The following is a 16,268-nucleotide window of genomic DNA, read 5'->3' on the forward strand; positions in this document are numbered from 1 at the left end:
ATAGATAATAGTTTCCTATCATATGGTTCAGTGTTGCCAAGAAACTAGATTTTCAATGTTCTTTCACAAAAAAGAAATGGTATGTGACAGGATGGAATGCTGCTATGGTATTAATCATTTTGCAATATAGAACTATATGAAATTAACACATTACCTTAAACTTAACTAATATATTATTTGTATCAATAAATTTGGGTAGAATATAGGATATGTCTGAGATTTATATAATCTATCATTAAAAACATTAAAAATGTAGAATATACATATGTAAACTAAAATTCTATTAATATAATAGGTAAACTTAAATAACTCATAATAGTGATATATCATTATTTTTTAATAGGAGATACTATTTAGCCCTTAAAAAATCTTGTCCTAAAAATGTACTGTTGTTCTATTCTATACTTACAATAAGTATTTTCCTCTTTTCTAAATGTGTTTTGCAGCTGACTTACAATGCAATTAAAGTTTTGGCCAGTGATAGATGTTTGTTTCTCTCTGATATTGTGTAACCTACATTTCTCAAAAATGAGGACTAGAGTCCAACTACATTTGGGTGAATGCATACAGAAGCGCAGATAAACTATCTGTGCCTAGAATTAGTCTATCTTTTAAGTGGAAGACTGTACCCTGTAATCACTGTTCTGTTCTTCTAGTTCTGTATTTTAAATTCTGTCTGTTCATTGCCAGATCTTCACATATGTAATCACTGGTGAGAATTTGTACCAACACATGGCTCTTCTGGGAAGTAGATAGATTTTTTTTACATCTGTAATACTCATTCCCAGAGATTAGAAATATAAATAGTTGTAAACAAAATGTCAATTTTAGAGATAGTATTATGATTTTAGGTTAGGAAGATGTTATGAAGATAGTGTTATGATTTTAGGTTAGGTTCTCAAATCAAACTATTGCAGGGCAAACTCCTAAATTACTATCTGGGTTTCTATTACTAAATTCATGTTTCATAAACCAAAAATATTGCAACTGATTATAGAAATTAAACACATGTTTACCTTTAGTAACACTACATAGAAAACTTAGTGTATGATCTATTGTAATTATTTTTTGTGATAAATTGTACTGCATTGTCTGAATCTTCTTGTACAATTTTTTCTAAGTTAATCTAGACCTCCTTTTCTCCTTTTCTTTCTTTACTTTTTTGTCTTCCTTCCTTCCTTCCTTCCTTCCTTCCTTCCTTCCTTCCTTCCTTCCTTCCTTCCTTCCTTCCCTCCCTCCCTCCCTCCCTCCCTCCCTCCCTCCCTCCCTCCCTTCCTTCCTTCCTTCCTTCCTTCCTTCCTTCCTTCCTTCCTTCCTTCCTTCCTCCTTCCTCCTTCCCTCCCTCCCTTCCCTCCTTTCCTTCCTTCTTCATTCCTTTCTTTATTTGTTATTTTTTCCTTCCTTAATTTTTCTGATGTGTGTGTGCCTATGTGTTCTCAATACATCTAAAGTTAGGGCTATTTAAGTTAGCCATTATACTAACTCAATATACATAATCTCTCTGAAAATAATGATTAAATGTGGAGGACGATAATCCATGGTATCTTTTTCAGTGGTATCTTGTTCACTTCTTACTGATGGCTAGACTTCTGTTATAAATAATAATTTTTAATGATTTTTTTCTAAATTTTCTTTTTTTTTAATTAATTAATTTATTTATTGAATCACTGTGGGAAAGGTTACAAAGCTTTCAGGTTTAGGTCTCAGTCATGCAAATATCAAACACATTTCCCTTTACCAATACTTATTTTTTACCATGAAGAACCCCAATAGAACCCCACCCCCCACCCCTCCCAGTCCCTGTGAGGCAGATGAATTCTAGTTAACACTCTATCTGCTTTGATTAGATTCATTGTTTCAATAAAAGATTCACCACTATTATTTAGAGTTTACCCCCCCCAAATCAGACATGCTGAAAAAGCATTGTGAAGTGATTTGCTTTCTACAGCTGGGTTCAAGAATTAAATGTTGGTTTTGGATTTCTGCTATTTTACCTATTGACCCTGGAAGTATTTCTACTGAAAGTCAGATAGTTAAGAAATTGGTTTCTGTGTTCTGGAGTCGTGGCCATGCTGGAGAGCTGCTTGTGGGGGGCAACTGGTGGCCTCGGTAGGGCGTGAAGGACGGACCGGAACGCCCCCCTTCCCCTGAGGTTTTAGTCGCCCCCACACCCCCAGCTCATACCTGCTATCCACAAGGCTCCCATGCGGCTGCCATCCTTCTTTCCAGAGAAGAGAGGGCGAATGGGGCAACACCCTTTCCCCTCCGGGCAGACATGATGGCCTGGATTAACGCATAGTCCGTTCACTTTTCTGCTCCAAGCTGCTGGGTTCTGCATTAAGTCCTTGTGTTTCTGGGGCTGTGGCCGTGCTCCAAACTTAACTCTGATTTTTCAGGGAGAAAGGTTGAGTGGTTTACTTCCCATTGATCACTTTGTATATAGAGAGATGTTGCGTGGCCGCTTATGCGGCCGCGCGGTTTTGAGAAAAAGTCCTAGTTCCTGCATACTCGAGCTGTGCTTGTAGAGGCTTCTGGTCACCGGGGTTCCATCTGGGGGAGGCGGGATGCGGTATCTACCCCATTTGGGACTTGCTGGTGATCTCGGCTCTTTTTGGAACCTGTTTTTTTTTTTTCCCCCTCTGGGATCTGTGGTTCCCGCCCTCCATGTGGTCCTTCTCTTAGGCTGTATCTTCTAAATTTTCATGTAAGTTTTTTTATGCTTCTATACTAGTAGCTGCAGTTCATCCTGATTAAGGGCCAGATTTTTCTGTCCTTGAAGACATAAGAGCATTATTTGTAACAAAATTTTGGACTATTGGGTGGTTCACACTCAACAGTGCTCAGAGGTTACTCTTGGATTTTTGCTCAGGGATCTCTCCTGACAGTGCTCAGTGAACCATATTGGGTTCCAGGGATTGGACCTGGGTGGACCGTATATAAGGCAAATGCCTTACCTGTTATACTGTCACTGTGACTCCCAAAAGGTTCTGATATAGTGTCTCAATTGAGCTTATTAAAAGTTCAAAGAAAACAGTGCTTTTAAAGAAAGGAAAAAATTATGCTTTTGACAAAATTCTTGCTAGTTCAGACATCTGTGGATTCCTAACAATTATTTATACTCTCAGGTAATTAATTTATTTTAAACCTCCTTTATTTCACATAGTATTAACCTTTTCACTATAAATAGCAAGCGTTTATCCATCTGTTGGTTAAGGTTGCTGAAAAATTATGGAGTTTGTGAAAATAAATGTATTTATATAGGAGTGATCAAAAACAGAGACCTCGGCTACAAATTAAGTCTATTTGTTAGGAAGTTCGAGAAGCTTTTTAGTATTTCAACGTTTCTTGTGTCTCCTTCACAGTTTAAGAAGCTAGAATCTAGGGATTTAGGAAAGTTTTATAAGAAGGGAAGGTTTTTGGATAAACACTTTTTGATTTGTAGTCAGATCCAATGGTGCTCAGAATTTACATCTGACTCTGAGCTCAGGGATCACTCCTGGTGGGCTCAAATGACCATATGGAATGCTGGGGATCGAACCCGGGTTGTCCATGTGCAAGGCTGTTGCACTATCCACTGTATTGTCTCTGGTTCCTTGGAAAAGTTTTATAGGATGAATAAAATAATTGGCAAGAATATTTCATGCGCAGAAAATGGAGGATAAAATATCTTGAGGACAAGAAATGATCCACTTTGGTGCATGTGAAGATCATGGTGTGGCTTAGTTGCAGATTGTGGTGGGAAATAAGACTGATAGGAGGCAGGGACCCTGGAGGTCCTTTTAGCCCCCCTCCTCTCTCTGTGTGTATGAATATGTATATTTGTATATGTATATATATTCAAGCAATTTTAGAATGAAAATTGGCATGATACAATGGGAATGTGGAGGGTGGGGGGGTATTCCAGTAGAAAGAATACTGTCATTTTTCAGGTTATAAATTACTGAGTCGTTAACTAAAACAATGGCTATAGAGATGAGGAAGTATGGTAGATTTAAGAGTTAACAAACAAAATGGACCAAATTAGCTTCTAAAGAGGCGTAAGTTAATGTATCATTTATGTGACTTGATGAACTTGAGTTGAGTGACTTGATGAAATTGAGTGATGAACTTGATGACTTGAGTGACTTGGATAAAGTTTGTAATTTTGTATGAGTTTGAGGTTTTAGCTGTGTTATCTATGTGCAAACTTATTCACATAGTACATGTGTTAAATTATACATAAAATATAAACTGTTAAAATTTCTTATGACCTGATATGGACTTGTTACTATCATGCTTTAGTCCTTATGATACAACCAGTATGTGGTTATTCATTTGTTGTATATATGTACTCACATATACTCCCTTAACTTTGAATAACTGGATCAAATTTTAGAGCTTTAAAGAACTTTCAAAATTGTCTATCATACCTTTGAAAAAACAGTAGGAAATAATCAGGGAGAATAAGAAACATGTCAGAAAATTAACCTGTGAGGTTGTTATCTCCCATTCATAGAACTAAATTGTTTCATTTTGACCAATAATCAAAATCTGAATCTAAATTTTGATAGTCAGCTTCACTAAATTATTAGGAAATTAAGTTACTATTTATTGTGCATTTATTGGCCCGATATAATCTTATTTCTAAGGATTTTTGAACATTTTACTATGACCTTGTCATGGTTTAAGTGTTTATCATAAAAATAATTTCTCTCTGAAGTTGTTTTCCTTCTTTATAGGTTTTTAAAGCATTTGGGTTTCCTCCCCATATTTTTATAAGTGTCAAGCAATAAGTATCTTCAGTTTTATTAGCAGGTGAAAAGGGATGAGAATGTTTGTAAGTGAATTGGTTCATTTGATATTCAGATTTACCAAATCCAGACCTCTTCCCTCTTTCCCCATGTGGCACTTATGAAATGGTAATATTTCCTGGTGCATAGATTGGTACAAGTGTGCTGCTATTACAGTAAATTAATGTCAGATTGGTGATTAATAAACACCTTTCCAACTGTTAATGGACAAGCACAAAATATACCAGACCTCATTGATAAAGCAAGAGAGAAAGGTGGGAAAATAACCCATCATTTCCCTAGGCTTAAAATGATTCTTTAGGTTAATCTGTGAGCAAATTGACTCGAAATCAAGGAACAATACACTTGGGTAGGCACTGTAACAATTATATTAAAACCCCAATTTATTCTTCACTTGGAAACTTGATGGCAATATCACACATTGGAAGCTAATATGTCAACTGAAAAGCATCTTTGATTCTCTCATATATTAAATCATATGATGGGCAACTTTGGGAGATAATTTCTTTTTAATTAATTGCTTCTACTCTTCCAGAACATTGAAATGTATTAAGGTAGAGAAACTGGTAAGTATTTGAAGAGGGAGGCTAATATCATTAAATAAGAATTGCTGCTGTTGGCTAGAGAGAAATATGTGGGGTTAAGACCCTTACTTTGCATGCAGGGTTTGATCCCTGGCTCACTGCTGGGAGGGGCCACAGATCACAGCCAGTGTATCCCCCAAGCTCCTACAGATGTGGACCAAATCCATACTCTCCCACTTAAACACAAAATAATATTTTATCCCTATCTCATATAGGGAATTTGAAGCCTAGATTAGTAAGAGAAATGAGGAAAAGTCAGGTATCTCCTAAGCGATAGCTCATAGTATTCCAATGTTGGTTTATGTTTCCAAAGACTGATCAAGCAATTCTACTCCTATTCATCTATTCTAAAGGGGAAAAAAGACATTAATATAGAATGTGTGCGCACCTATGTTCACAACAGCATTCTTTACAATAGCCATGGTCTGGAAACAGCCCAAGAACACAACAAAGATGAATGGATAAAGGAATTGTGGTATATGCATACAATGGGATACTACGAGTAAAGATGAAATCTTGTAGCTTACTGCAATTTGGATGGAATTGGAGTGGGTCATGCGTCAGAAAGTCAAGGACAAATCAAAAGCCAAACAACCTCTTTCCTATGTCAAGTATAAAGAAATAAAGGGATCAGACATTCCCCTATAGAAATAGATTCTGAGACACAATCGATAGAACTTGGCAAGAAAAGGAAGGAAAGAACCTTGGAACAATGGTGAAGAGATCTTGACACAATGGTTGAGGTATATAGCAGCTCTGCAACCAGATAATGTGTTCAATATTGTTCTAAACTATACATGATAACCTTTCAGCATCTTCATTGCAAATCATAATGCCTAAAATGAAAGATAGAAAGAGAAAGTTAGAGAGGAGGTGCCTGTCATAGAGGCAGGCAGGGGTGGGGGATGATTTTGGGGGGTGAGAAGGAAACTGGGGACATTGGTGCTGGGAAATTATGCTGGTGGAGGGACAGATGTTGGAAAATTGTATGTTTGAAACCCAATCATGAAGAGCTTTGTAATCCTCTATCTCACGGTGATTCAATAAAATAGAAAATTAATATTTAAAAATGAGCAATGATATTTCAATAAAAATTTATCATGATGAACAATATAACAATAATAAAAATATTGAACATATTCAAAAACTTTTTAAAAGATTGTGACCTTTGGTTCTTTGCATCACAATACAATACATACTAGTTCTTAAAAGGAATGGGCAGAATGTTGCTCTTGGAGTTCAGTTAAAATTGAGTATGAAGTGTTCTTTTAAATTCATAATAGCAAAGGCTATTTCGGGTTCTCAAATGGTTATCATAATGAACTTTCTTCATTTGGTAGACTCTATGGAGTTATTCAAATGATAGATTACAATGGCCCAAAGGTATTTTAAAATTACTTTAATAGAGATTCTTCTTGGCAAATTTGCTCTAGAAATCTATGCATCTCCCAAGAAAATGATAAATACTTATTAGAAACTTTTAAGAGAAATCTCATCTAGCCCACAGAACAGTGAGCATTAAGGACATTTTCTGAGCTCTTCTAAAAAATTACTGCTAATTATGAAAAATTAAGTGCAATTCATACCAAGATGGTTATTAGCATCACAAATTTGATGAATATCCCCTCAAAAAGAGTTATAAATTGTATAAACTAATAATTCTGAAAATAAATAGGGCCTATCGCCACATACCATTGCTATTTATTTGGGAGGAAGGGAATTGCTGTTTATTTTTATAAGAAAAGAAAAATATAGATTAAAATTGGAGAACATATCCTTTTACATCTTCTAAGTTATTGTGCTTTTAGCAATTTATGAGTGTGTACAAATTTTATATTTAAAGATGTATTTATAATTGTATTTAATATAAACTTAATATCTAACATTTATATGCATATTTATAATACAAAGCATATATTTCCATAGAAGTTTTAAAGTAAGTGATGTAATTTGGTAAATTCCAGTGAATTTCCATAACAATATTTTCAGAGTAGGTTTGCCATTACTAATCTTAGTCAAGCCCTGGGAGACATATAGCAGATATCTCATAGGATAAAGCAACGGAATTCACATCCTTACTGACCACCTGGGCATCTATACTATGACGTTATTTTGCAAATCCTTAAAATTACTCACTTTGCATCTACCCAGGGTTGGGTATTTTTGTACTGAAGTATTATCTCAGAAATGTAAAGACTTGTAAAGAAAGTATTACACTTGGTGATTAAATGTCAACATGTATCCCTAAAAAAGTATCCTGTGTACTCCTACAGGAATCAGATAGTGGCATGGCTGATGTTGGTCTGCTTTGCTCTTGTATAAGATAGAGAAGAGGAAAGCTGGTGGAGCTCTGGAGCATGTTGGTGGAAATGTGATGGAGGTGGGAGGGAACTACAGTGAGCTGACTAAGTGTTTTGATACTCACAGTGTTCTGGAGAAGGGATAAAGAGAGGTGGGAATTAGAAAGACAAACCACATGGAGTTGTCAAGTAGCCAAGATTCCACCTGAAGTCAGAAAGACTGTCTAAAGAGGTTAAGTTAATGGCATAGCTGCGGGCTGACATATTGGATTCATGCTCACAAGAAGCATGATTTTCTGCACTTTTTATGTCTGTTATACTATTAGTAGTGTGTGTGAGCTCCACAGTTATTGTCTTAGTTGAGATTATTTGAATGGTCTATTCAGGTTTTAAAACTTCCCACATTTCTTCTGGACATAAGCCTGCGATATAACATTAGAGTTATAGCACCTGTTTTCTCTGTAATTTTGATAAAGGGCTGAACCTTACATTGTGCAAGTTGAAAGCTATAAAATGATACTTTTCTCCATTTGTATTTTCCTTTATATCTTTATTCTCACCTTAAAAATTCTCAGTAATATGCCATTGTGTGTATCAAAGTGTTTATGTATGTGTGTGTGTGTAAGTTCCACCCTAAAATATGTTAGTTTGGGATGACATCACTCATTAACACCAGCATAGTTTAGTTTATCAGATTGCTTTTACAAATTGGGTCCTGGAGGACTGATACTAGTGTTAGTTATTGGAGTATGGAAATCAGAAAAATCTGTAGCATGAAAAGGGAGTCGTATATACATGGACCCCACTGCTGGAAATGCTGGGAGCCATGAGCTTCTACTGAACCTGTTAAAGTCCAAGATGTTGATTAAGAGTTGCACATATGAAAAGGAAATGTAAGGGCCAAACTTTGCCCTCTTGTGACCTAGCACATTGCTTCGTACATAATCAATCATCAGTAAATGGAGGCTGAATCAAATTACTTTTGTCATTTGGTGGTTGACTAAAACTAATGTTGAGATTCAATTTTTATAATTGTTAAGATTGTTTTTCTGGTGTGTGTTTGAGTGTGTGTGTGTGTGTGTGTGTGTATGCATGCGTGCATGTGTATGTTTTGCTGAAAATTGAATTCAGAGTCTCTCACGTCTGAGGGTTGTACTTTATTTCAGAATTATCTCCCTGGCTATTTAAATATATATTTAGTAATTTTGAAAAAACTTTGTATGGAAGTTTTTCTAAAATCAGGTTTCTTAAGACGTGACTTTTCTATTTTAAATTAATTTAAATATATTTTGTCCCCCCAAAATCCTTTTTCAGTAAAAATTATCTTCTGTATAAGACACAAATAATTTGTGCTTTGATAAGAAAGTTACTAATAAAGCCATTGAATAACACATTTTCTGCAAAGATGTTGTTGGGGTGTTTTTTCTTTTCATCAGTCCATGTGCACAGCTCTGATTAGAGAAGTAAAAGATGTACATCTCCTTCAAATGAATGAAACCCAGTAGGGGGAAAAGCTATATTTTATTATGACAGACTGTTATTATGAAGTCTCTGAATAATTCTTTAAAAAATACTCTAATGTAATTCTGTCTCAATTCTCCATGTATTGTGATTACTATTTATTTCAGGAAAAAAACACATTAAGAATATCTTTGTTCAGTATAATATCATTATTGCTGCACAAAACATTTTCCATTAAAGTCTCCTGAAGAATTTAATAAGTGCCCTTTCCATATTTTTTCTTCCATCTAGGATTTGCTTGCATTTTCTGTTTTTGGAATAAGTCCACAGATGTCACAATATCTTTATAAAATAAAAATAGAACATGATTTACAACCCAGGTGCCTTGGTTTAAGTCTTGACTCTATTCACATTCAAGTACATTCATTTTTTTCTTTGAAATCATATCCATACAACATTTTAAATGAGGTTTTTCAGAAGCTTAGAAAATACATTATCAAAATTGTTATGAGATTTTGATTAACTTTTTTCTATTCTTTTCTAGGGCTACAGCAACACACAGGGGTCAGATTATCTTCAAAGATGCTTTAGCACAGCAGCTGTGCGAGCAAGGAGGTAAGAATTATCTCTGATTGCTTTATATTGATTATTTCCAAATTATTTTTAGTAGGTGCCATTTCTATGTACTGAGTAAGCATTTCATTATTCATATTTGATCATAATGCTTTAAACAGGTCTGAATTAACCTTTTCATGTTGCTAATAATCTTTTATTAATATTGATAAGGATATATAAAAATAGAAAAACATTTATAAAAATACTGAATAACAAACCAGGTAGGAATTATTCCTTCATTTTTTTCATGATTTTTTTCCCAATAAGTTACTTTTAGTTGTCCTGGAAATATAAATCTTAGTAGTAATTTTAGAATTCCATGAAAAAAATGTGATTAATTTCCTACTTAAATTTCTTATCAATTTTTTGACAGTATTTGTTGCTTAAATGTTTTATGGTATTATATGTGTTCTATGTGCAGTAATCTATGGGTTTGTTGCAACTGTGTACAGTAATAATTTCCAACTTGTGCCATTTTGGATACATTGACTGTACAGCATTCTCATATTTTTTTCGAGTCATAGGCTTTTTTTAACACATACTCTCTCACACTCATCCCTTACAGTTGCATATCCAACTAAAACACACTCTCGAGCACACACACATACCCATACAGACACACACACTCACACACACACACACACAATGAAAAGATGGAAAACAAAATCCATGTCCTCCCACAGAGCTGTTCTCTTTATCTCCTCAATTTCTACTCCATTTTATGTCTGGTAGCACTTAGCACTTCACATAGACTTTTTTTCTGAAAAGTAATAGATACCACCTTTTAATAGACACCACCAGCTTCTCAAGTGAAAGAACTCAGCCTTAATGTTTCTTGATTTCCTAGTAACGAACTGACATATAGCCTGACATCTGATAGTCATTCAAAAAAAAGTTGATAGATTGAATAGAAGTTAACCTCACTATATATCTCTATATACATATATATATTTCTTGATTAAAGTTTCTTGACAGTGAATATTTTTGAAGTCAATAACCTTTGAAAATCCCAGGTTATTTTTGCCATTTTCGGGTTATATTATTATTTTTTCTTTCAAGTGATTTTGGGGGGAAATTTTAAAATTCAAGACTAATTCATTAAAATGCAAAAATGTGATAGTTTTTGTAACACGCCAAGAAATCTACTACAAAGTAAATCTTTTCAGACTATGAAAACATTTGCATTACTGAACATATCAAAGTCCTTATAGCATTGAATATCAATATTCTGAAAAAAATGCAGTGTCAGAAAAAATAGGCTAGTTTTACTAGTCTATTATTAACAAATAATTATTAACATTTATCATTATATAAAACTGAATTTATTTTATGCCTTGGATTAAATCTCTTATATTGTAAATTAATTGCTGGTATTGCTTTCATTTAAAATGAAAAGAAAAGAAAAGGTAAGAAAAATCTAATGAGAATTTAGAAAATATTCTCAGGGGGAAAAATCTTAAATAGTAATAAACATTATTTATGTGATGGGAGATATGTATGCTATTAAAAATGCTCTACAGTCTAGGACTAGAAGAAAAAATTGAGCTTTTTAGAAGCACCTCATCAATTGAAATCATATCAATCTATCCAAGAAAGGGTGGAAGGATTACTTAAATGAGTGATGACTTCCTGCTGTCAGAAATAATAAGGAAAATAATTGGTGCTATAAACCATATATTTATTTTGGCCCCATCTACTTTTAATTAAGACATTAATTATCTCCTCAAATAAAACAACATAAATTTAGCATGCAGTAATTTCCTGTGCACTGGAAGAGGAATACCTAATATATTTATTGGAGAGGACAGCATATATTGCCTCTCAATTACAACATACTTTGTGGGTTTGTTGATTTTGATTTGATTAACCAAAGCTAATTTTACTTTGTGGAGTTTGAGGTCATCTAGTATTGCTGACTAAGCATTATTTGAAAAAGTATCATAAAACAAACATATTAGTGATAGCTCAGGTATCTTTAATCTTGACCCCCCTTTCCTTTACCTACATTTATTGAAGTGCTTCAGATTTCAGGCTGCAAATATATTTTTCGCGCCTGCAAGATTATCCTAGCTCATTGAGCCAAATGTGGATATGAGTGAAAAAAAAAAAACAATTTCCTGTGTTTGGGCTGGATTGTAAGTCACAGATCAAAGAATCATAGGGAGAGGCCAGAGATATAGTACAAACGGGCAGATTGCTGGCCTTGCACACAGCCATCCCAGATCCCTGGCACCACATATGGTCTTCTGAACACCTCTAGGAGTTACCTCTGAGCTCAGGGCAAGGAGTAGGCCCTGAGCACCTCCAGATGTGGCCCCCCCATCCAAAAAACAAAACAAGGAATCATGAATAGATAAATTTGCATGGCACTAGAGAAGGCAGAGGCAGGCCAAGGAACCATTCCCCCCGAATGGGGAAAAAGGAGAGGAAACAGGAGAGGAATTTCCATCTATCTCATCCTTCCCATTCTCACTCACCAACCTCACATCACGCCCCATTGCTGCCTTTTGGTTGAGCGTCCCCATAAAGAGTTGTTACTATGAACATTCTGACCTCGAATGTGATTTGTCATTTCCTGCTTAAAATCCTTTGGTATTTTGTTTGGAGACAGTAGTTAATAGAGTAAGATCCCTACTGCCTCACAAGGAAAATTCTTTATGTATATTCATTAATGCACGGCAGAGCCTGGCAAGCTACCCATGGCATATTCAATATGCCAAAAACAGTAATGGTAACAATAACAGGTCTCATTGCCCTGACCCTAAAAGAGCCTCCAATACAGCAGCATTGGAAAAGACGAGTAAGGAAAGGCTGCTAAAATCTCAGGGCTGGGATGAATAGAGACGTTACTGGCACCTGCTCAAGTAACTCGATGAACAACAGGATGACAGTGATACAGCGATATTCATTAATATGTGTATTTTTATGGGTAGATGCCCAGGTCTATGACTGATACTAACAATCAGCCTCCATAACTGAGTTTGCCAAAGGTGTAGGGAAGAGTGCAGGAAGGGAGGAGGACATTGGTGGAAGGACATAGGCAATTTCATAGTGAGTGTGGTGTTTTTATGCATAAACCCTACTATTAGCAGTATTCTAGATCAATGGTGCCTAAATAAAAATTGGAATAAAAATTGGAAGGAAAGGGAAAAATACAGTAAAAAATTAAACATTCAGAATTTCCAGGAACCACTGTCTCATTGTACAGGATCGTCACCACTGTCTGCACTCTGAGAACACCTTGGAGAGAAAGCATTCTTTTGGTTGGCCCTGGTGAGAAAGAGTGGCAATTGAAAAGATATGTGTGCTTGGCTGCAGCTGGGCCCGGCAGTTATACACACATCATGGTAGCATCAGGATGGGGAGAATAATGGCATGTTGTATAGTCGTTGGCCTGTGAACTTCTTGGCATATCCCCTTCAAACACACACATTGATTATTTAGCAAGGCCAGATGGCTGGCTTAGCGGCCGACAGCAGTCACGGCTTGCAGTGCCCCTAAAGGGAGCCTGCCATTTATAAAACATGCTGGAGTTCTCTGTTGTGGGGTTGATGGAAGTGGATATAACCAAAGGCAAATGTTTTATGTCAGGAGGACGGGGTCAGAGCAGAAAACCTTGACTGCTTTCTGCCGGGCTCAGCAGTTTTTCTGCTGTTCATCACCCACAGAGCAGTAAGTGGCAGAAAGTCTGGTTGTATTCCCTGCAGGCCTTGGGATCAAGGTGGTAGGAGGTATATTTACTTCAGACCCCAAACTCTCGGGAATTCTTTAATAATCTGTAATAAGGACTGGTGCAAGTTTATTTAAACTGTAATATCAAGGATGGTAAAAATTCAGCAACCAAGTACAGAAAAGTAAATGAAATATTTAACCTTCCTTTTTTGTAGCACTTGTCTTTTGATATGAGGTGAAAGTATGTCTGTAACAATAGTGGTGATTAGTTCACTGTATATACATATATACATATCAAGATATCCTGTCCAAGTCACATATCTAAAATATATCTTTTTTTTTTGCTTTTTGGGTCACACCCAGTGATGCACAGGGGTTACTCCTGGCTCTGCACTCAGGAATTACCCCTGGCGGTGCTCAGCGGACCATATGGGATGCTGGGAATTGAACCTGAGTCGGCTGCGTGCAAGGCAAATGCCCTACCTGCTGTGCTACTGCTCCAGCCTCTAAAATATATCATTTTTATTTGTCAGTTATATCTCATTAATGCTGAGGCAAAATACCTTTATACTCAAATAATATATTAATAGTTGATCACATTTACAAAAACTTTCCTTGACTAAATTTGATTGGCAGTAGCTTAGATTGGTAAAACATTTCCCTAGTATTCTGAGATACCAGTGTTTTTCAAAATTAGACTGCACAGGTCAGAATTGTTGGAAATAGGGTTATTTGATCTGCTTTCAGTGTTAAAGTAAAAAATAATAAATGATGTGATTTATTTGAATTTGCCCAATATTAATACTTTTATTTGTCAAAGATGTCTGTTTTCCCCTATGGCTATTTCGTAGTTTAGATTTCAGTTTAGTAGTTCCAGCTGCTGTTCCTGACACCCCTGCACTTTGTCATTTTAGAAAGGAAAGAAGATGAATTCAGAGGCTCAGGTTAAACCATCTAGGAACCCCAGTGGAGCTTTAAGGTCTCACAAACTTCCCAGTAGAGAAGGAAGTGAAACCAACTTGGACTTTGGGAAGCAAAAATGCCTTCAGTGGTTCTGATTGCACAGCAGATTAAGGGGAGTGGCATAGCTCAAGAGGCCAGAGCACATGTTTTTGCTACTGGCTGTAGGTGGACCTGAACACATTTTTAATTTCCTGAAGAGTGGCATTTTTGACTGGTGCTATTTATTCATAGGTGATTGAATATAGATTTAAACAGCTTTCTTTTCAGTTCTTGGAACTGAATGCCTTCTCACTTGACAGCTTTATCTAGTTCAAAGTCAAAACACTGAGATTTATGCCTAAATTCGACATTGAGTTCTTATGGATGCCAATACAATTGCGCTTTTCATCCAAACTGCTATAGAGTCTGTGGGAGTCCCCTATATTTTGAAGGACAAAACCTAGATGTGGATCCACGGAATTACTCAGAGGTGGAAAATAAAGTTGTTATATAAGCATACATAAATTTTAATTTTATTTTGACTTGGGAAGTATTTAATGTATTAGTCCAACTTGAAAAAATTCAGTTGTAATTAATACAGATTTTCCTGTGTTTTTAAGAATTGGAATTCATTAATGTTAACTCACAGATGTGTTGTGTCATCAATGGGCATGTGTACTAGGCTCAGGCGATTGTATGGCAAACTAAGGCAGTTTCATATTGTATTCATAAGTAGCCTATAATTGCCCTAGAATAGAAATACCGAAACACTTGCACAGAAGAAAAAAATAAATTCCTCAATGCAATGACATTCTTCTCAGCTCTCCTGAATTGTTCCAGCAGTTTGTCTCTACTTCCCAAGTCTTTACCATCCCTTTGTCCTCAAGGCTTGACCATCTTTGCCTTTCCTGTGACAATTTTCCCTCACACTCCCAACTTTACCTTGAAGGAGCCAGGTTTGTTCCTGACTGCTGCCAGTGCTCTATAGAAATGGTGTTTTAAAGGTCATCAATCATCTGTTAGGTTCTAACCCAACAAAGGACTCTGGTCCTCATTCTACCTGACTTTAGGGCTCCTCTGTAACCTTAACTGGTTCTTAATATGTGCGTGTTTATTTTATTCTGGAGTTGGCATTGATTTTGTCCTGGAGCTTCTTTTCAAAGTTTCACATAGTTTCTAGTGATCTCACTTCCAACTGTGATTTTTATCTACTGAATGTACTCCCTTTGTTTGATGCCTACTCAGTCAGTTGTGCAAAATGACTGAAAGCATGAGGTTTGCAGCTGTTTTCAAAATTTTTCTCTGAAACTTTCTAGGTATGTAATCTTTCTGAGTCTCAGTATCCATAGTGTAAAATAGAGAGTAATATCACCATGATTACTTTTTAGTCATTCCATAGCTTTCCTAAAAGCCTGACACAAAATTTGATGTCCAGAGGAACAAAGTATAGTTTTTAGAATTAAATGCAGTAATTTTGGGGGTCAGAGTAATAGTGCAGTGGGTGGGGCATTCGCCTTCCACACGGTGGACCTGGGTTCGATCCCTGGCATCCCATATAGGCCCCTGAGCACTGCTAGGATTAATTCCTGAGTGCAGAGCCAAGAATAACCCCTGAGCATCACTGGATGTGACCCAAAAAAGCAATAATAATAATAACAATAATAATTGCCTCCACCAATCCCTGGCGACCCAGAGACCACACCCAGAAGGCCCACCCTGCCAGTGCCAGATAAATACCTCATAGGCGAACCTACACTATCTCCACTACCCAGCCACCACTACACTCCAGGCCACTTTCCGGATGCTCAAGCCGAGCTTCACGCATGAGTGAAGCCCCACAGAACCAGGTAAAGCAGAACTTTGTGACCTTGGACTCCACACTCAATGGGACCCAGAAACAGAGA

At 36.2% G+C, this 16,268-nt stretch overlaps 1 protein-coding gene across 1 annotated transcript in view; it reads left to right on the forward strand.

The window, feature by feature from the left end:
• RELN (reelin) overlaps positions 1-16,268 on the forward strand; it is a 511,483-nt gene that overhangs the window by 188,928 nt on the left and 306,287 nt on the right. The window contains exon 4 of the mRNA XM_056118569.1: positions 9,680-9,750. Within this exon, the coding sequence (XP_055974544.1) occupies positions 9,680-9,750 (71 nt within the window). The remainder of the gene's footprint in view (positions 1-9,679; positions 9,751-16,268) is intronic.

Source organism: Sorex fumeus, unplaced genomic scaffold (genome assembly GCF_029834395.1).
Source record: "Sorex fumeus unplaced genomic scaffold, SorFum_2.1 ptg000037l, whole genome shotgun sequence".
In the NCBI taxonomy this organism is placed as follows: Eukaryota; Metazoa; Chordata; class Mammalia; order Eulipotyphla; family Soricidae; genus Sorex; species Sorex fumeus.